The following is a 21,984-nucleotide window of genomic DNA, read 5'->3' as shown; positions in this document are numbered from 1 at the left end:
AAGAGATCCAGGATAGGATCGAGGCCCTTAAGTTGGCCAATTCCTTTTTTACGGATGCTTCCCTACAGGTTATTAAACTGGGAGCAAAGATTTCCGGTTTTGCTGTGCTGGCCCGCAGAGCCTTATGGTTAAAGCCTTGGTCTGCGGATGTGTCATCTAAGTCTAAGATTTGGCTATTCCCTACAAGGGGAAGACCTTGTTTGGGCTGGGATTGGCGTAAATAATTTCGGACATTACGGGAGGAAAGGGTAATTTCCTCCCTCAGGACAAGATTAATAAGCAGAAGGGACGTCAGAGCAATTTTCATTCCTTTCGAAACTTCAAGAATAAGCCTTCCTCTCCTTCTTCCAAGCAGAAACAGTCTAAGCCTTCCTGGAGACCTAACCAGTCTTGGAACAAGGGAAAACAATCCAAGAAGCCTGCTATTGACTCAAAAACAGCATGAAGGGTCTGCCCCCGATCGGGGACCGGATCTTTTGGGGGGCAGACTTTCTTTCTTCGCTCAGGCTTGGGTTCGGGATGTTCAGGATCCCTGGGCGGTGGACATTGTGTCCCAGGGATACAAACTAGAGTTCAAGACCTTTCCTCTCAGGGGCAGGTTTCTGCTTTCAAGATTATCTGTAGACCAGACAAAAAGAGAGGCGTTCTTACACTGTGTTCAAGACCTTTCCGACCTGGGAGTAATAGTTCCTGTTCCAACACAGGAGCAGGGTCTGGGATTTTACTCCAATCTGTTTGTGGTTCCCAAAAAAGAGGGAACTTTCAGACCAATTTGAGATCTCAAAAGCCTAAACAAGTTCCTCAGAATACCGTTCCATTCTTCCCTTGGTTCAAGAGGGTCATTTATGACAACAGTAGGTTTAAAGGATGTGTACCTGCATGTTCCCATCCACAAGGACCATCACAAGTTTCTGAGGTTCGCTTTTCTAGACAAACACTTCCAGTTTGTGGCTCTTCCATTCGGCCTCGCCACAGCTCCCAGAATTTTTTCAAAGTTTCTGGGGTCACTGTTGGCGGTGCTCCGGTTGCGGGGCATTGCAGTGGCGCGTTATCTGGACGACATTCTTTTTCAGGCGCCATCCTTTCAACAGGCAAAATTCCACACGGAAATGTTGTTATCCTTCCTGCGATCTCATGGATGGAAGGTGAATTTGGAAAAGAGTTTCTTGGTTCCAATACAAGGGTAGTTTTCTTGGGAACCATACTAGATTCCTTATCAATGAAGATATTTCTGACAGAAGTCAGGAAATTAAAGATTTTCGATTCTTGTCTAGCGCTTCAGTCCTCTCCTTGGTCGTCAGTGGCTCAATGTATGGAGGTGATTGGTCTGATGGTAGCGGCTATGGACATCATCGCGTTTGCACGTTTCCTCCTCAGACCTCTGCAGTTATGCATGCTCAGGCAGTGGAACAGAGATTATGCGGACCTGTCTCCAAGATTACATATGGAACAAGAGACAAGGGATTCTCTTCTTTGGTGGTTGTCTCAGGATCATCTATCCTAGGGAACTTACTTCCGCAGACCCACCTGGGTGATTGTGACAACGGACGCCAGCCTTCTGGGATGGGGAGCAGTCTAGGGCTCTCTAAAGGCTCAGGGGACATGGGCTCGGTCGGAGTCGGTTCTACCCATAAACATTTTGGAGCTGAAAGCAATCTTCAATGCTCTTCTGGCCTGGCCTCAGTAAGCCTCGGCCCAGTTCATCAGGTTCCAGTTGGACAACATAACTTCAGTGGCTTACATCAACCCTCAGGGAGGAACTCTGAGTTCCTTGGCCCTGACAGAGGTAGCCAAGATAATTCAGTGGGTGGAGACCCACAACTGCTGTCTGTCGGCAATCCACGTCCCAGGAGTGGACAACTGGCAGGCGGATTTTCTGAGCAGACAGACCTTTCACCCGGGGGAGTGGGAACTCCATCCGGGAATGTGTGTTCCAGACTGATTCTCAAATGGGGACAGCCGGAATTGGATCTCATAGCATCTCGGCAGAATGCCAAGCTCCCGAGATACGGGTCGAGGTCAAGGGACCCTCAGGCTGTGCTGATAGACACTCTGGCGGTACCTTGGAATTTCAGTCTCACATACCTATTTCCCCCGTTCGCTCTTCTACCTCGGGTCATTGCTCAAATCAAGCAGGAGAGGGTGTCGGTGATCCTCATTGCACCGGCATGGCCTCGCAGTATTTGGTATGCAGACCTGGTGGACATGTCATCTCTTCCACCTTGGAGACTTCTACTTCAAGGGCCCTACCTTCATCCAAATCTAGTTTCTCTGAAGCTGACTGCTTGGAGATTGAACGCTTAATTTTGTCCAAGCGTGGATTTTCAGAATTGTCATTGAGACCATGATTCAGGCTCGTAAGCCTGTGACTAGAAAGATTTGCCATAAGATATGGCGTAAATATCTGTATTGGTGTGAATCCAGAGGCTACTCTTCCTGATTCCTAGAATTCTGTCCTTTCTCCAGATAGGTTTATCGGCAAGTTCCCTAAAGTGTCAAATATCTGCCTTGTCTATTTTGCTACATAAACGTCTGGCAGACGTCCCAGATGTGCAATCGTTTTGCCAGTCCTTGGTCAGGATCAGGCCTGTGTTTAAGCCTGTTACTCCTCCTAGGAGTCTTAAAGGGACACTCAGGTCAAATTAAATTTCCATGATTCAGATACAGCATGTAATTTTAAACAACTTTCCAATTTACTTCCATTAAAAAAATGTGCAGTCTTTTATATTTACACTTTTTGAGTCACCAGCTCCTACTGAGCATGTGCAAGAATTCCCAGACTATACGTATATGCATTTGTGATTGGCTGATTGCTATCACATGGTACAGGGGGAGTGGAAATATACATAACTTTGAAATTTTTTAGTAAAAAATCTATTACTCATTTGACATTCAGAGTAAATGCTATTGTCTTGTTATCTTGCATTTGTTGATTATGCAAATCTACTGTGTTTACTGGTCCTTAAGGTTCTTCGACAGGCTCCGTTTGAGCCTATTCATTCCTTAGATATTAAGTTGTTATCTTGGAAAGTTTTGTTTCTTGTTGCTATTTCTTCTGCTCGTAGAGTTTTAGAGCCCTCGGCATTACAGTTTGAATCTCCTTATTTTATTTTTCATTCGGATAAGCTAGTTTTGCGTACTAAGTTAGGGTTTTTCCCTAAAGTGTTTTTTGATCGGAACATTAATCAGGAGATTTTTGTTCCTTCCTTGTGTCCTAATCCTTCTTCTCAGAAGGAACGTCTGCTGCACAATCTGGACGTGGTGCGTGCATTGAAATTCTATTTACAGGCGAGTAAGAATTTTCGTCAGTCTTCTGCTCTGTTTGTGGTCTTCTCTGGGAAACATAAGGGGCAGAAAGCTACGGCTACTTCTCTTTCTTTGTGGCTGAAGAGTATCATTCGCTTTGCCTATGAGACTGCTGGACAGCAGCCTCCTGAGAGAGTTATGGCTCATTTTACGTGGGCTGTTTCCTCTTCCAGGGCATTCAAAAATGAAGCTTCTGTGGAACAGATTTGCAAGGCTGCAACTTGGTCCTCTTAACACTTTTTCAAAATTCTATAAATTTGATACCTTTGCCTCGGCTGAGGCTTCTTTTGGGAGAAAGGTTCTTCAAGCAGTGGTGCCTTCCGTTTAGGTTCCCTGTCTTTTCCCTCCCTTATCATCTGTTTACTCTAGCTTGGGTATTGATTCCCAATAGTAATTAGATGATCCGTGGACTCACCGTGTCATTAGAAAGAAATCATAATTTATGCTTTCCTGATACATTTATTTATTTCTTGACACAGTGAGTCCACGGCCCGCCCTGTTTTCTTAAGGATAGGTTTTTTTGGTATGTTATAAACTTCAGACACCTCTGCACCTTGTTGCTTCCTTTCTCTCCTTTGCTTCGGTCGAATGACTGGGGTTGGAGGGAAGGGAGGTGATATTTAACAGCTTTGCTTGCTGTAGTGCTCTTTGCCGCCTCTTGCTGTGCAGGAGTGATATTCCTAATAGTAATTAGATGATCCGTGGACTCATCGTGTCAAGAAAGAAAGAAATTTAGCAGGTAAGCATAAATTTCGTTTTTTATATCTTAAAAGTGCCTCAGCTCAAGAAAATGTTATCATATCCAGAAAAGAAAAATATATTCTTTCTATTCCAAGGTGTATCCCATGTAAAGGATCAAGATTCCCTCCAACCCTTCCCCGACCTGCTGTAGCCATCCTACCATTCAATCTTCCCTATTGCCAGATATCAACAGAAAAAGGACAAATGGAGGTATGCATTTAATTAATTAGTCGTGTATTCTTTTTCTCTTTCTTTTATTGTTTCTTTCTTTTATTCTCTTTCTTTTATTCTCTTTCTTTTATTCTCTTTCTTTCTTTTATTCTCTTTCTATCTCTCCTCTCCCTCGCTCTCCCTCCTTTCTTAATCTATAAGGGATATATGGCGGTTGTGCACTTTCTTATCTCTCTCTCTTCTAGGAGCAATACTGGCGCTCTTTTCTGTTCACAAATCACTTTGACTATTTGTCTAAAAATGGTTATGAATTTGATGAAAATGCAAAAACTGAAGCACAAAAAGAGCAGCAGGAACTGCTAATGAAAATGTTTGCGGTGAGTATAATTCTTTTTATGGTTATTTCTAACATTTAATTTTTATCTAGATGATCCAGCAGTACACTTTCTTTCATGTAATTGGCAAGAATCCATGAGCTAGTGACGTATGGGAAATACAATCCTACCAGGAGGGGCAAAGTTTCCCAAACCTCAAAATGCCTATAAATACACCCCTCACCACACCCACAATTCAGTTTTACAAACTTTGCCTCCTATGGAGGTGGTGAAGTAAGTTTGTGCTAAGATTTCTACGTTGATTTGCGCTTCTCAGCATTGTTGAAGCCGATTCCTCTCAGAGTACAGCGAATGTCAGAGGGACGTGAAGGGAGTATCACTTATTGAATACGATGATTTCCCTAACGGGGGTCTATTTCATAGGTTCTCTGTTATCGGTCGTAGACATTCATCTCCTACCTCCCTTTTCAGATCGACGATATACTCTCAATTTACCATTACCTCTACTGATAACTGTTTTAGTACTGGTTTGGCTATCTGCTATATGTGGATGGGTGTCTTTTGGTAAGTATGTTTTTTATTACTTAAGACACCTAAGCTATGGTTGGGCACTTTATGCATTTATATAAAGTTATATATATATGTATTGTACTTATATTCGCCATGAGTCAGGTTCATGTATTTCCTTCTGCAGACTGTCAGTTTCATATTTGGGGAATATAAACATTTTTTTTATGAAATTTATTTCTTACCTGGGGTTTAGTTTTTTTTTTCAATTGACTACTTCTTGCAAATTGTGGGCGGTATTAGGCCCGCGGGTGCGTCAAATGCTAAACTTTATTTCATCATTCTTGGCACGAAAATATTTTTGGCGCGAAAAAATACGTCTATGACGCAACTTCGTCATTTCCGGCGTCATACTTGACGCCGAGACCTTTCACACGGTTGCGTCATTAGTGACGCGAGTGTGTCATTTCCAGTTAAACTTTTTCATTATTTCAATACCCCATTGATGTTTGCCTCTTGCCTTTTTCTCTATCAGAGGGCTATGCTATTTGCATTTTTTCCCATTCCTGAAACTGTCATATAAGGAAATAGATAATTTTGCTTTATATGTTGTTTTTTCTCTTACATTTTGCAAGATGTCTCAATCTGATCCTGCCTCAGAAGTTTCTGCTGGAACATTGCTGCCTGACATCGGTTCTACCAAAGCTAAGTGCATTTGTTGTAAAATTGTAGAAATTATTTTGCCGAATGTCATTTGTAATAGTTGTCATGATAAACTTTTACATGCAGATAGTGTATCCATCAGTAATAGTACATTGCCAGTTGCAGTTCTTTCAACATCTAATGTGCATGATATACCTGTAAATTTTAAAGAATTTGTTTCTGATTCTATCCTGAAGGCTTTGTCTGCATTTCCACCTTCTAATAAACGTAAAAGGTCTTTTAAAACTTCTCATTTAGTTGATGAAATTTCAAATGACCAACAACATAATAATTTATTCTCTTCTGATGAGGATCTATCTGATACAGAAGATCCTTCCTCAGACATTGACACTGACAAATCTACTTATTTATTTAAAATAGAGTATATGCGTTCTTTATTAAAAGAAGTGTTAATCACTTTGGATATTGAGGTAACCAGTCCTCTTGACGTTCAGTCTAATAAACGTTTAAATGCTGTTTTTTAAACCACCTGTGGCTTCTCCAGGGGTTTTTCCTATTCCTGAGGCTATTTCTGATATGATTTCTAAGGAATGGAATAAGCCAGGTACTTCTTTTATTCCTTCTTCAAGGTTTAAAAAATTGTATCCTTTACCAGCAAAATCTATAGAGTTTTGGGAAAAAATCCCCAAAGTTGATGGGGCTATTTCTACTCTTGCTAAACGTACCACTATTCCTATGGAAGATAGCACTTCCTTTAAGGATCCTTTAGATAGGAAGCTTGAATCTTATCTAAGGAAGGCCTGTTTATATTCAGGTCATCTTCTCAGACCTGCAATTTCTTTAGCTGATGTTGCGGCTGCATCAACTTTCTGGTTGGAGAATTTAGCGCAACAGGAATTGGATTCTGACTTATCTAGCATTATTCGCTTACTACAATATGCTATTCATTTTATTTGTGATGCCATTTTTGATATTATCAAAATTGATGTTAGATCCATGTCTTCAGCTATATTAGCTAGAAGAGCTTTGTGGCTTAAATCTTGGAATGCTGATATGACATCTAAATCTAGATTACTATCTCTTTCTTTCCAAGGTAATAATTTATTTGGTTCTCAGTTGGATTCTATTATTTCAACTGTCACTGTGGGAAAGGGAGTTTTTCTGCCTCAGGATAAAAAATCTAAGGCTTCTAACTGTTTTCGTTCCTTTTGTCAGAATAAGGAACAAAAACTCAATCCTCCCCCCCAAGGAATCTGCTTCCAATTAGAAGCCTTCCTCAAATTGGAATAAATCTAAGCCATTTAGGAAACCAAAGTCAGCCCCTAAGTCCGCTTGAAGGTGCGTCCCTCATTCCAGCTCAGCTGGTAGGGGGCAGATAAAGGTTTTTCAAGGATATTTGGATAAAATCTGTCCAAAATCAATGGATTCAGAGCATTGTCTCTCAAGGGTATCGAATAGGATTCAGAGTAAGACCTCCTGTGAGAAGATTTTTTTTCTCTCACGTATCCCAGCAAATCCAATAAAAGCTCAGGCTTTCCTGAAGTGTGTTTCAGACCTGGAGTCTTCAGGGGTAATCATGCCAGTTCCTTTTCAGGAACAAGGTTTGGGGTTTTATTCAAATCTATTCATTGTTCCAAAAAAGGAAAATTTATTTAGACCAGTTCTGGACCTGAAAATCTTGAATCGTTATGTAAGAGTACCAACTTTCAAGATGGTGACTATAAGGACTATTCTGCCTTTTGTTCAGCAAGGACATTATATGTCCACAATAGACTTGCAGGATGCATACCTTCATATTCCGATTCATCCAGAACATTATCAGTTTCTGAGATTCTCTTTTCTAAACAAGCATTACCAATTTGTTGCTCTTCCATTTGGCCTAGCAACAGCTCCAAGAATCTTTTCAAAGGTTCTGGGTGCCCTACTCTCTGTAATCAGAGAACAGGGTATTGCATTGTTTCCTTATTTGGAAGATATCTTGGTACGAGCTCAGTCTTTACGAACTGCAGAATCTCACACAAATCAACTAGTGTTGTTTCTTCGCAAACATGGTTGGAGGATCAATTTACCAAAAAGTTTCTTGATTCCTCAGACAAGGGTCACCTTTTTAGGCTTCCAGATAGATTCAGTGTCCATGACTCTGTCTCTAACAGACAAGAGACGTTTAAAATTGGTTGCAGCCTGCCGGCACCTTCAGTCTCAGTCATTCCCTTCAGTGGCTATGTGCATGGAAGTTTTAGGTCTCATGACTGCAGCATCGGACGCGATCCCCTTTGCTTGTTTTCATATGAGACCTCTCCAGCTTTGTATGCTGAACCAATGGTGCAGGGATTATACAAAGATATCACAATTAATATCCTTAAATCCCAATGTACGACACTCTCTGACGTGGTGGATAGATCACCATCGTTTAGTTCAAGGGGCTTCTTTTGTTCGGCCAACCTGGACTGTGATTACAACAGATGCAAGTCTTTCAGGTTGGGGAGCTGTTTTGGGGATCTCTGATGGCACAAGGGGTTTGGAAATCTCAAGAGGCGAGATTACCAATAAATATTTTAGAACTCCGTGCAATTCTCAGAGCTCTTCAGTTTTGGCCTCTGTTAAATAGAGAACCGTTCATTTGTTTTCAGACAGATAATATCACAACAGTGGCATATGTCAATCATCAGTCTGGGACTCACAGTCCCCAAGCTATGAAAGAGGTATCTCGGATACTTGCTTGGGCGGAATCCAGCTCCTGTCTAATCTCTGCGGCGCATATCCCAGGTGTAGACAATTGGGAGGCGGATTATCTCAGCCGCCAAACTTTACATCCAGAGGAGTGGTCTCTCCATCCAGATGTATTTTCTCAGATTGTTCAGATGTGGAGTCTTCCAGAGATAGATCTAATGGCCTCTCATCTAAACAAGAAACTTCCCAGATACCTGTCCAGGTCCAGGGATGTTCAGGCGGAAGCAGTGGATGCGCTGACACTTCCTTGGTGTTATCATCCTGCTTACATTTTCCCGTCTCTAGTTCTCCTTCCAAGAGTGATCTCCAAAATCATCATGGAACAATCATTTGTGTTGCTTGTGGCTCCAGCATGGCCACACAGGTTTTGGTATGCGGATCTGGTTCGGATGTCCAGTTGCCCGCCTTGGCCACTTCCGTTACGGCCAGACCTATCATCTCAAGGTCCGTTTTTCCATCAGGATCTCAAATCATTAAATTTGAAGGTATGGAAATTGAACGCTTAGTACTAAGTCATAGAGGTTTCTCTGACTCAGTGATTAATACTATGTTACAAGCTCGTAAATCTGTCTCTAGAAAGATTTATTATAGAGTTTGGAAGACTTACATTTCATGGTGTTCTTCTCATAAATTCTCCTGGCATTCTTTTAGAATTTCTAGAATTTTACAGTTTCTTCAGGATGGTTTGGATAAGGGTTTGTCTGCAAGTTCCTTGAAAGGACAAATCTCCGCTCTTTTTGTTTTATTTTCACAGAAAGATAGCTATACTTCCTGATATACACTGTTTTGTACAGGCTTTAGTTTGTATTAAGCCTGTCATTAAATCAATTTCTCCTCCTTGGAGTCTTAATTTGGTTCTGAAGGCTTTACGGGCTCCTCCATTTGAACCTATGCATTCTTTGGACTTTAAACTACTTTCTTGGAAAGTGTTGTTCCTTTTGGTTATCTCTTTTGCTAGAAGAGTTTCTGAGTTATCTGCTCTTTCTTGTGAGTCTCCATTTCTGATTTTTCATCAGGATAAGGCAGTTTTGCAGACTTTTTTTCAATTTTTACCTAAGGTTGTGAATTCTAACAACATTAATAGAGAAATTGTTGTCCCTCCCTTATGTCCTAATCCTAAGAATTCTTTGGAAAGATCCTTACATTCTTTGGATGTGGTAAGAGCTTTGAAATCTTATGTGGAAGCTACTAAAGATTTCAGCAAGACTTCCAGTCTATTTGTTTTATTTTCTGGTCCTAGGAAAGGTCAGAAGGCTTCTGCTATTTCCTTGGCTTCTTGGTTGAAACTTTTAATTCATCAAGCTTATTTGGAGTCGGGTCAGGCCCCGCCTCAGAGAATTACAGCTCATTCTACTAGATCAGTCTCCACTTCATGGGCTTTTAAGAATGAAGCTTCAGTTGATCAGATTTGCAAAGCGGCAACTTGGTCCTCTTTGCATACATTTACTAAATTCTACCGTTTTGATGTATTTGCTTCTTCGGAAGCAGTTTTTGGTAGAAAAGTTCTTCAGGCAGCTGTTTCAGTTTGATTCTTCTGCTTTTGATTTAAGTTTTTTCTTTTCAATTATGAAAATAAACTTATTTTTTTGGGTTGTGGATTAATTTTTTCAGCGGAAAATGGATGTTTTTATTTTATTCCCTCCCTCTCTAGTGACTCTTGAGTGGAGATCCACATCTTGGGTATTGCTATCCCATACGTCAATAGCTCATGGACTCTTGCCACTTACATGAAAGAAAACATAATTTATGTAAGAACTTACCTGATAAATTAATTTCTTTCATATTGGCAAGAGTCCATGAGGCCCACCCTTTTTTATGGTGGTTATGATTTTTTGTATAAAGCACAATTTTCTCCAACATAGGTGTGTCCGGTCCACGGCGTCATCCTTACTTGTGGGATATTCTCTTCCCCAACAGGAAATGGCAAAGAGCCCAGCAAAGCTGGTCACATGATCCCTCCTAGGCTCCGCCTACCCCAGTCATTCTCTTTGCCGTTGTACAGGCAACATCTCCACGGAGATGGCTTAGAGTTTTTTAGTGTTTAACTGTAGTTTTTTTTATTCAATCAAGAGTTTGTTATTTTAAAATAGTGCTGGTATGTACTATTTACTCTGAAACAGAAAAGAGATGAAGATTTCTGTTTGTAAGAGGAAAATGATTTTAGCAACCGTTACTAAAATCCATGGCTGTTCCACACAGGACTGTTGAGAGGAATTAACTTCAGTTGGGGGAACAGTGAGCAGTCTTTTGCTGCTTGAGGTATGACACATTCTAACAAGACGATGTAATGCTGGAAGCTGTCATTTTCCCTATGGGATCCGGTAAGCCATTTTTATTCAGACAGTAAATAAGGGCTTCACAAGGGCTTATTAAGACTGTAGACATTTTCTGGGCTAAATCGATTCATAATACACATATTTAGCCTTGAGGAATCATTTAATCTGGGTATTTTTGTAAAATAATATCGGCAGGCACTGTTTTAGACACCTTATTCTCTAGGGGCTTTCCCTAATCATAGGCAGAGCCTCATTTTCGCGCCGGTATTGCGCACTTGTTTTTGAGAAGCATGACATGCAGTCGCATGTGTGAGGAGCTCTGATACATAGAAAAGACTTTCTGAAGGCGTCATTTGGTATCGTATTCCCCTTTGGGCTTGGTTGGGTCTCAGCAAAGCAGATACCAGGGACTGTAAAGGGGTTAAAGATAAAAACGGCTCCGGTTCCGTTATTTTAAGGGTTAAAGCTTCCAAATTTGGTGTGCAATACTTTTAAGGCTTTAAGACACTGTGGTGAAATTTTGGTGAATTTTGAACAATTCCTTCATACTTTTTCGCAATTGCAGTAATAAAGTGTGTTCAGTTTAAAATTTAAAGTGACAGTAACGGTTTTATTTTAAAACGTTTTTTGTACTTTGTTATCAAGTTTATGCCTGTTTAACATGTCTGAACTACCAGATAGACTGTGTTCTGAATGTGGGGAAGCCAAGGTTCCTTCTCATTTAAATAGATGTGATTTATGTGACACTGAAAATGATGCCCAAGATGATTCCTCAAGTGAGGGGAGTAAGCATGGTACTGCATCATTCCCTCCTTCGTCTACACCAGTCTTGCCCACTCAGGAGGCCCCTAGTACATCTAGCGCGCCAATACTCCTTACTATGCAACAATTAACGGCTGTAATGGATAATTCTATCAAAAACATTTTAGCCAAAATGCCCACTTATCAGCGCAAGCGCGACTGCTCTGTTTTAGATACTGAAGAGCATGGGGACGCTGATGATAATGGTTCTGAAATGCCCCTACACCAGTCTGAGGGGGCCAGGGAGGTTTTGTCTGAGGGAGAAATTTCAGATTCAGGGAAAATTTCTCAACAAGCTGAACCCGATGTGATTACATTTAAATTTAAGTTGGAACATCTCCGCGCTCTGCTTAAGGAGGTATTATCCACTCTGGATGATTGTAAGAATTTGATCATCCCAGAGAAACTATGTAAAATGGACAAGTTCCTAGAGGTCCCGGGGCTCCCAGAAGCTTTTCCTATACCCAAGCGGGTGGCGGACATTGTAAATAAAGAATGGGAAAGGCCCGGTATACCTTTCGTCCCTCCCCCCATATTTAAAAAATTGTTTCCTATGGTCGACCCCAGAAAGGACTTATGGCAGACAGTCCCCAAGGTCGAGGGAGCGGTTTCTACTTTAAACAAACGCACCACTATACCCATAGAAGATAGTTGTGCTTTCAAAGATCCTATGGATAAAAAATTAGAAGGTTTGCTTAAAAAGATGTTTGTTCAGCAAGGTTACCTTCTACAACCAATTTCATGCATTGTCCCTGTCACTACAGCCGCGTGTTTCTGGTTCGATGAGCTAGTAAAGGCGATCGATAGTGATTCTCCTCCTTATGAGGAGATTATGGACAGAATCCGTGCTCTCAAATTGGCCAATTCTTTCACCCTAGACGCCACTTTGCAATTGGCTAGGTTAGCGGCGAAAAATTCTGGGTTTGCTATTGTGGCGCGCAGAGCGCTTTGGTTGAAATCTTGGTCAGCGGATGCGTCTTCCAAGAACAAACTACTTAACATTCCTTTCAAGGGGAAAACGCTGTTTGGCCCTGACTTGAAAGAGATTATCTCTGATATCACTGGGGGTAAGGGCCACGCCCTTCCTCAGGATAGGTCTTTCAAGGCCAAAAATAAACCTAATTTTCGTCCCTTTCGTAGAAACGGACCAGCCCCAAGTGCTACGTCCTCTAAGCAAGAGGGTAATACTTCTCAAGCCAAGCCAGCCTGGAGACCAATGCAAGGCTGGAACAAGGGAAAGCAGGCCAAGAAACCTGCCACTGCTACCAAGACAGCATGAAATGTTGGCCCCCGATCCGGGACCGGATCTGGTGGGGGGCAGACTCTCTCTATTTGCTCAGGCTTGGGCAAGAGATGTTCTGGATCCTTGGGCACTAGAAATAGTCTCCCAAGGTTATCTTCTGGAATTCAAGGGGCTTCCCCCAAGGGGGAGGTTCCACAGGTCTCAATTGTCTTCAGACCATATAAAGAGACAGGCATTCTTACATTGTGTAGAAGACCTGTTAAAAATGGGAGTGATTCATCCTGTTCCATTAGGAGAACAAGGGATGGGGTTCTACTCCAATCTGTTCATAGTTCCCAAAAAAGAGGGAACGTTCAGACCAATCTTAGATCTCAAGATCTTAAACAAGTTTCTCAAGGTTCCATCGTTCAAAATGGAAACCATTCGAACAATTCTTCCTTCCATCCAGGAAGGTCAATTCATGACCACGGTGGATTTAAAGGATGCGTATCTACATATTCCTATCCACAAGGAACATCATCGGTTCCTAAGGTTCGCATTCCTGGACAAGCATTACCAGTTCGTGGCGCTTCCTTTCGGATTAGCCACTGCTCCAAGGATTTTCACAAAGGTACTAGGGTCCCTTCTAGCGGTACTAAGACCAAGGGGCATTGCAGTAGTACCTTACTTGGACGACATTCTGATTCAAGCGTCGTCCCTTCCTCAAGCAAAGGCTCACACGGACATAGTCCTGGCCTTTCTCAGATCTCACGGATGGAAAGTGAACGTGGAAAAGAGTTCTCTATCTCCGTCGACAAGGGTTCCCTTCTTGGGAACAATAATAGACTCCTTAGAAATGAGGATTTTTCTGACAGAGGCCAGAAAAACAAAACTTCTAAACTCTTGTCAAACACTTCATTCCGTTCCTCTTCCTTCCATAGCGCAGTGCATGGAAGTAATAGGTTTGATGGTAGCGGCAATGGACATAGTTCCTTTTGCGCGCATTCATCTAAGACCATTACAACTGTGCATGCTCAGTCAGTGGAATGGGGACTATACAGACTTGTCTCCGAAGATACAAGTAAATCAGAGGACCAGAGACTCACTCCGTTGGTGGCTGTCCCTGGACAACCTGTCACAAGGGATGACCTTCCGCAGACCAGAGTGGGTCATTGTCACGACCGACGCCAGTCTGATGGGCTGGGGCGCGGTCTGGGGACCCCTGAAAGCTCAGGGTCTTTGGTCTCGGGAAGAATCTCTTCTACCGATAAATATTCTGGAACTGAGAGCGATATTCAATGCTCTCAAGGCTTGGCCTCAGCTAGCGAGGGCCAAGTTCATACGGTTTCAATCAGACAACATGACGACTGTTGCGTACATCAACCATCAGGGGGGAACAAGGAGTTCCCTGGCGATGGAAGAAGTGACCAAAATCATTCAATGGGCGGAGACTCACTCCTGCCACCTATCTGCAATCCACATCCCAGGAGTGGAAAATTGGGAAGCGGATTTTCTGAGTCGTCAGACATTACATCCGGGGGAGTGGGAACTCCATCCGGAAATCTTTGCCCAAATTACTCAACTGTGGGGCATTCCAGACATGGATCTGATGGCCTCTCGTCAGAACTTCAAGGTTCCTTGCTACGGGTCCAGATCCAGGGATCCCAAGGCGACTCTAGTAGATGCACTAGTAGCACCTTGGACCTTCAAACTAGCTTATGTATTCCCGCCGTTTCCTCTCATCCCCAGGCTGGTAGCCAGGATCAATCAAGAGAGGGCGTCGGTGATCTTGATAGCTCCTGCGTGGCCACGCAGGACTTGGTATGCAGATCTGGTGAATATGTCATCGGCTCCACCATGGAAGCTACCTTTGAGACGAGACCTTCTTGTTCAAGGTCCGTTCGAACATCCGAATCTGATCTTACTCCAGCTGACTGCTTGGAGATTGAACGCTTGATCTTATCAAAACGAGGGTTCTCAGATTCTGTTATTGATACTCTTGTTCAGGCCAGAAAGCCTGTAACTAGAAAAATTTACCACAAAATATGGAAAAAATATATCTGTTGGTGTGAATCTAAAGGATTCCCTTGGGACAAGGTAAAGATTCCTAAGATTCTATCCTTTCTTCAAGAAGGATTGGAGAAAGGATTATCTGCAAGTTCCTTGAAGGGACAGATTTCTGCCTTGTCTGTGTTACTTCACAAAAAGCTGGCAGCTGTGCCAGATGTTCAAGCCTTTGTTCAGGCTCTGGTTAGAATCAAGCCTGTTTACAAACCTTTGACTCCTCCTTGGAGTCTCAACTTAGTTCTTTCAGTTCTTCAGGGGGTTCCGTTTGAACCCTTACATTCCGTTGATATTAAGTTATTATCTTGGAAAGTTTTGTTTTTGGTTGCAATTTCTTCTGCTAGAAGAGTTTCAGAATTATCTGCTCTGCAGTGTTCTCCTCCTTATCTGGTGTTCCATGCAGATAAGGTGGTTTTACGTACTAAACCTGGTTTTCTTCCAAAAGTTGTTTCTAACAAAAACATTAACCAGGAGATAGTCGTACCTTCTTTGTGTCCGAAACCAGTTTCGAAGAAGGAACGTTTGTTGCACAATTTGGATGTTGTCCGCGCTCTAAAATTCTATTTAGATGCTACAAAGGATTTTAGACAAACATCTTCCTTGTTTGTTGTTTATTCTGGTAAAAGGAGAGGTCAAAAAGCAACTTCTACCTCTCTCTCTTTTTGGATTAAAAGCATCATCAGATTGGCTTATGTGACTGCCGGACGGCAGCCTCCTGAAAGAATCACAGCTCATTCCACTAGGGCTGTGGCTTCCACATGGGCCTTCAAGAACGAGGCTTCTGTTGATCAGATTTGTAGGGCAGTGACTTGGTCTTCACTGCACACTTTTACCAAATTTTACAAGTTTGATACTTTTGCTTCTTCTGAGGCTATTTTTGGGAGAAAGGTTTTGCAAGCCGTGGTGCCTTCCATTTAGGTGACCTGATTTGCTCCCTCCCTTCATCCGTGTCCTAAAGCTTTGGTATTGGTTCCCACAAGTAAGGATGACGCCGTGGACCGGACACACCTATGTTGGAGAAAACAGAATTTATGTTTACCTGATAAATTACTTTCTCCAACGGTGTGTCCGGTCCACGGCCCGCCCTGGTTTTTTAATCAGGTCTGATAATTTATTTTCTTTAACTACAGTCACCACGGTATCATATGGTTTCTCCTATGCAAATATTCCTCCTTAACGTCGGTCGAATGACTGGGGTAGGCGGAGCCTAGGAGGGATCATGTGACCAGCTTTGCTGGGCTCTTTGCCATTTCCTGTTGGGGAAGAGAATATCCCACAAGTAAGGATGACGCCGTGGACCGGACACACCGTTGGAGAAAGTAATTTATCAGGTAAACATAAATTCTGTTATTTCCAAATTTCTTTTGTTGATGCTTTTTTCTACTCCTTTCTTTATCACCCCACTGCTTGGCTATTCGTTAAACTGAATTGTGGGTGTGGTGAGGGGTGTATTTATAGGCATTTTGAGGTTTGGGAAACTTTGTCCCTCCTGGTAGGATTGTATATCCCATACGTCACTAGCTCATGGACTCTTGCCAATATGAAAGAAATGAATTTATCAGGTAAGTTCTTACATAAATTATGTTTTCCGTTGCATTTTCTTTTTATTTGTGGTGATTATGAGAATAATGTATTTGTATGTATACTTAATTTTTTTCCCTACAGTATCATTTCTGGTCTTTGACTAATTATTTCAACAAATGCATGTTGCTGTTCCTTGTTTGGTACATGCAAATGTAAACTTTTTTCTTTTCATAAGATGGTGAGAGTCCATAATCCATTACACATGGGACTCTCTTCCTAGCCACTCGGAGGAGGCAAACGTTTCCCAAAATTGTCAGTTTTAAACTTCTTCCAGAAGGTGGTTGAAGATTTAAGGTGTTCTTGAGATTCTACATTGAGAGGTGTTCTGGGGGAGAGACAGAGGGGAGACTGGAGTATGTGGTAGTGAAGCAATTACTCTCGGTGATGAAGTTAGTCACAGGCCTGCCACAGGTTTTGTGGGGACAGGTCCTTTGTGACTGGGGTCATAGTACATCATAGCCATGGGACTTAATAGATTTGCAGACATTCACTAGACTACATGAAAGCTTTATGTATGTTTTTATTTGAAGACTATAGAATTTTATGTCTTAATGTATGTGCACACACAGCACAGCGGGTTATTATTTAGCTTGAATAGAAAAAAATTGAGCTCCATAAAGAGTAAAAAGATACTTTATTAATCCAAGTTAAAACGTGAGATTACAGCAACAAAAAAAGGCTTACGCGTTTCGGCAAGTTGCTGTAATCGTAGCCTATGATTAATAGTTATATTATTAGGTGCACCTCAGCTTTGTCCTTTACTCAGGCAGATAACCCATCACATGCTACTGTTACATGAACCCATGTTGGTTAGTGCTTTCAATTTTTTTCAATTTACTACGTTTTACCTTTATTCATCTTTGCCAAGGTGAAAATTTTTCCACTGGTTTAATGCCCGCCTTGGCTTCTCTGTCAGCCCACCTTTCAATATTAGCGTATGATGGATTCTTAATTCTCACTTATACGACTGCTTGTGGAAGGGGTGAGTTGTTTTTTCCTATCTCTTGCAAGATCCACGAATTACTATTATTTATAACTTAATGGGGATTTTGAGACCAAACCTTTTTATGACCGTGTGCATCAGGCAAGGCATTTTGTTTCTTCTCATTTGATATATCGGACTTGTTAAGGTTTCTGTATATTTAGTTTTATTCCTTACTACTGTTAGGCAATACATTTTCTCTGCCTGTGTCCTTTACAACGTAGCACTATGGAACTTTCCCCATTTCATCTGATCCTTTAACAGGTAGATACTCTGATTATTTATTTAAATGTATGTTGTGTATATTAATTCCATATCAATAATTTAGCTCATGTATGGGTCTCCTGATGCATGCACTTTAGAGCCATTGAAAATATATTGGGCTCTCTGCAATGTATTGATGGGACTTCACATAAATCCTGAATGGGGATTGTTAAGGCAGAAGGCAGGCACTGTTAGGCATGTGACAGGAGACGGTAATTTAACTCCCTTCATGAATAGGAAAGGGGCTCATTTATTATTGGGGTTTATTCAAGGCACAAAATATACATTTGCTCTCTGAGCCGGATTCTAGTTTATTTTTATCCGGAGGATGAGGCGGATACGTCAGTAGCCTCTGAGGATAAATTCTCAGATGTGGACAGTATAATTCTTTTATCTGTTGCAGAAGTTGTATCCTTCAGATTTCAGCCTAAACACATTCGTGTGTGATTAAAGAAGGTTTTTTGGCTGCTTTGGAGCGACTCCAATACGTCTGTCGTTGTCAATCCCTATAGAATCTAGTGATGTTTATTGATACTAGGATTCTTTTGTGGCAAATCGTGCTCATAGGAATGGGAGAGCTACTCTTGGTGTTTTCTCTGTCTCCTGTCCTTAAGAGGAGATTTCCTGTCTGTCTCATTAAATGTAGGTTACTTGGAAATTTTGGTTTTGTCACTGTATCAAGTGTGGCATCTTATTGGTGCGACGCCTTACTTGTTCCATTTGGTAGAGACTCCTTTAAGGAGGAGATCCTGAACTGAATTAAGGCTCTTGAACTTGCCAATTCCTTTATTTCTGATGCTACCATGCTAATATTTAAGCAGGGAGCCAAGATATCTAACTTTGCAGAGCTAGCCTGCGGGGCTTTGTGGCCATATCATGGTCAGTGGATTTTTCCAAGCTTTTGGCGTTTCCTTACAAGGGTAAGACCTTGTTTGGTCCGGATCTGACAGGAATATTTCTGATAGTTCAGGTATTCTAGGATTACGGAGTAGGACTTAGGATCTAATGAACATATGTCCGTGTGGCTTTGCACCCCACTTCTGGTACCAGTTTAAAGATTTTCTACCACAAGACGAGAAAGTGGTGAATCTCTCTGTCTTCAATCATAGATATGAGATGTCCCAGATAGGCTGTGGGCATAGTATCTCAGGATTACTACATGATAGTCATTATTTCTTTCCTGAAGCAGGTTCCTCCTCTCAGGTTTATTGGCATCAGATAACACCTTAAGTGCCTCATCAAGTTGTGACCCAAGGATCAACTCTGGGCACTGGCGTGACAAGCACTCCCTTCTACGTCTGCTCATGGTGACCATAATCCAGGAGGATTCTGAGCTTGACCTTTCTGTCAATCACGTTCAGTTGATTAGTCCCTCTGGTATAGCTTAGTGGCTAGCACACCTAGCTGGGAAACCAAAGGTCGAGAGTTTGAATCCACCACATGTGCTGGTTCTTTGTGTTGTGGCTTATTCGGCTGCCCTTGGAATTTAGAGCGCTTTTGGGTTATCTAAAGCTCCTGGTTCTAAAGACTTTTCCCTTTGGCTCTCAGAGGGGGTTATTTTGCAGGTTTCTGGGACTTGCTGTGATGCCCTTCCTGGTCATAATGGTTCAGGCGCCATTTTTTCATCAAATAAACTCTCATTCAGAGACCTTGTTGTCTTTTTCGTTCCACGGATGGAAGTAAATCTGAAATGGAGTTCCCATATTCCAGCTACAGGGGTAGTTTTCTTAGGGACCTTATTAGTTTCCCTTCCTTTCAAAATGTTTTTGTCAGAGGTCAGACTCTAATGTTTAGCCCTCCAGTGGTTCAATGTATGGAGGAATGGTCTGATGGTTGCTTCATTGGACATCATTCCTTTGATCGATTCCATCTGTGAGTCTGCGGCCCGTGGGACCTTGTGGCCCTGTCTCAGAGGATAGATCTGGAGCCGTCGACTCTAGATTTTTTTCCTGTGGATCAGAGAGGAAGTAGTGGTAGATCGATCGCTTAGCTCGCGAGAGGTAGCGGGTTTGTTGCCCACATTCTCCAGAATCTTTTTGTTTTTTCTCAGGAGCATCTGTCTCGGAACACATTCTTCCGGAGACCTTCCTGAGTAATAGTGACCACGGTCGCTAGCCGTTGGGTTGGTGACTATGGACTTGGGAGGCGTCTATTCTCCCCTTATCTTTTCTTGGAGTGAGCATTATCTTCGATGCTCTGATGGCTTGGCTTCAGTCACTTTATCTGCTGGTCAGGTTTTAATTGAACATTTTCATCTCAGTGGTTACATTAACCGCCTGAGATGAACCCGGAGTTCCTGTGAAATATTGTTGTCATGGATTGTTCGGTGGGCAGATGCTCACTTTCATTGCTTATCCATTTTTCACTTTCAGGAGTAAATTCCGGGAGCGGAGAGTTCCTCAGGCCGCTCTGATTGCCCTGGCGGTTCCTTGTGATTTCAGGCTGGTATACCTGTTTCTTCCGGTTGCTCTCCTTCCATAAATCATCACTCAGGAGAGAGCGTCGGTAATGCTAATAGTCTCTGCGTGGCTTCACAGGACCTGGTATTCAGACCTAGTGAAAATGCCATCTCCTTTACCTTGGAGACTTCCTCTGAGGAAGGACCTTCTACTTCAGGGTCCCTTCCTTCTTCCAAATCTCGTTTCTCTGAAGCTGACTGCTTGGAGATTGAACGCTTAATTTTATCTAAGCATGGGTTTCTCCAACATAGGTGTGTCCGGTCCACGGCGTCATCCTTACTTGTGGGATATTCTCTTCGCCAACAGGAAATGGCAAAGAGCCCAGCAAAGCTGGTCACATGATCCCTCCTAGGCTCCGCCTTCCCCAGTCATTCTCTTTGCCGTTGCACAGGCAACATCTCCACGGAGATGGCTAAGAGTTTTTTGGTGTTTAAATGTAGTTTTTATTCTTCAATCAAGAGTTTGTTATTTTAAAATAGTGCTGGTATGTACTATTTACTCTGAAACAGAAAGGAGATGAAGATTTCTGTTTGTAAGAGGAAAATCATTTTAGCAACCGTTACTAAAATCGATGGCTGTTTCCACACAGGACTGTTGAGATGAATTAACTTCAGTTGGGGGAAACAGTGAGCAGACTTTTGCTGCTTGAGGTATGACACATTTCTAACAAGACTTGGTAATGCTGGAAGCTGTCATTTTCCCTATGGGATCCGGTAAGCCATTTTCTTAATTTTTAATATAAGAATAAAGGGCTTCACAAGGGCTTTAAAGACTGGTAGACATTTTTCTGGGCTAAAACGATTACTTTATAAGCATATTTAATGGTTTATAACTTTGGAGAGTTATTTTAATCTTGGGAATTCTGTTAAAAAAACGGCAGGCACTGTATTGGACACCTTTTTCACTGGGGGCCTTTTCTAGTCATAGGCAGAGCCTCATTTTCGCGCCACTAACGCGCAGTTGTTTTTGAGAAGCAAGGCATGCAGATGCATGTGTGAGGAGCTCAGATCCACTGAAAAAGCTTATTGAAGGCGTCATTTGGTATCGTATTCCCCTCTGGGCTTGGTTGGGTCTCTGCAAAGCAGATACCAGGGACTGTATAGGGGTTAAATGTAAAAACGGCTCCGGTTCCGTTATTTTAAGAGTTAAAGCTTTCAAATTTGGTGTGCAATACTTTTAAGGCTTTAAGACACTGTGGTGAAATTTTGGTGACTTTTGAACAATTCCTTCATACTTTTTCGCATATTCAGTAATAAAGTGTGTTCAGTTTAAAATTTAAAGAGACAGTAACGGTTTTATTTTAAAACGTTTTTTGTGCTTTGTTATCAAGTTTATGCCTATTAACATGTCTGAACTAGCAGATAGACGATGTTCTGTGTGTTCGGAAGCCAAGGTTCCTCTCCATTTAAATATATGTGATGAATGTGACAAACAAAGTAGGGACAATGATGCCACTGATAATAATGTTGCCCAAACTGATTCCTTAAGTGAGGGGAGTAAGCATGGTACTGCATCATCTCCTTCCATGTCTACACCAGTCTTGCCCGCTCAGGAGGTCCCTAGTGCGCCAATCCTCCTTACTATGCAACAATTAATGGCTGTAATGGATAATTCTATTAAAAACATTTTAGCCAAAATTCCCACTTATCAGCGAAAGCGTGACTGCTCTGTTTTAGATACTGAAGAGCATGAGGACGCTGATGATAATGGTTCTGACATGCCCTTACACCAGTCTGAAGGGGCCAGGGAGGTTTTGTCTGAGGGAGAAATTTCAGATTCAGGAAAAATTTCTCAACAAGCTGAACCTGACGTTATTACATTCAAATTTAAATTGGAACATCTCCGCGCTCTGCTTAAGGAGGTGTTATCTACTCTGGAT

The 21,984-nt window shown here is 42.0% G+C and overlaps 1 protein-coding gene across 1 annotated transcript in view; it reads left to right on the top strand.

Annotated features, from left to right (window-relative positions):
• WDHD1 (WD repeat and HMG-box DNA binding protein 1) overlaps positions 1-21,984 on the top strand; it is a 463,259-nt gene that overhangs the window by 237,268 nt on the left and 204,007 nt on the right. Inside the window, exons 17-18 of the mRNA XM_053697606.1 lie at positions 4,143-4,257; positions 4,464-4,595. Of these exons, the coding sequence (XP_053553581.1) occupies positions 4,143-4,257; positions 4,464-4,595 (247 nt within the window). The remainder of the gene's footprint in view (positions 1-4,142; positions 4,258-4,463; positions 4,596-21,984) is intronic.

Source organism: Bombina bombina, chromosome 1 (genome assembly GCF_027579735.1).
Source record: "Bombina bombina isolate aBomBom1 chromosome 1, aBomBom1.pri, whole genome shotgun sequence".
NCBI lineage: Eukaryota > Metazoa > Chordata > Amphibia > Anura > Bombinatoridae > Bombina > Bombina bombina.
This window is presented reverse-complemented; position numbering and strand designations above follow the sequence as displayed.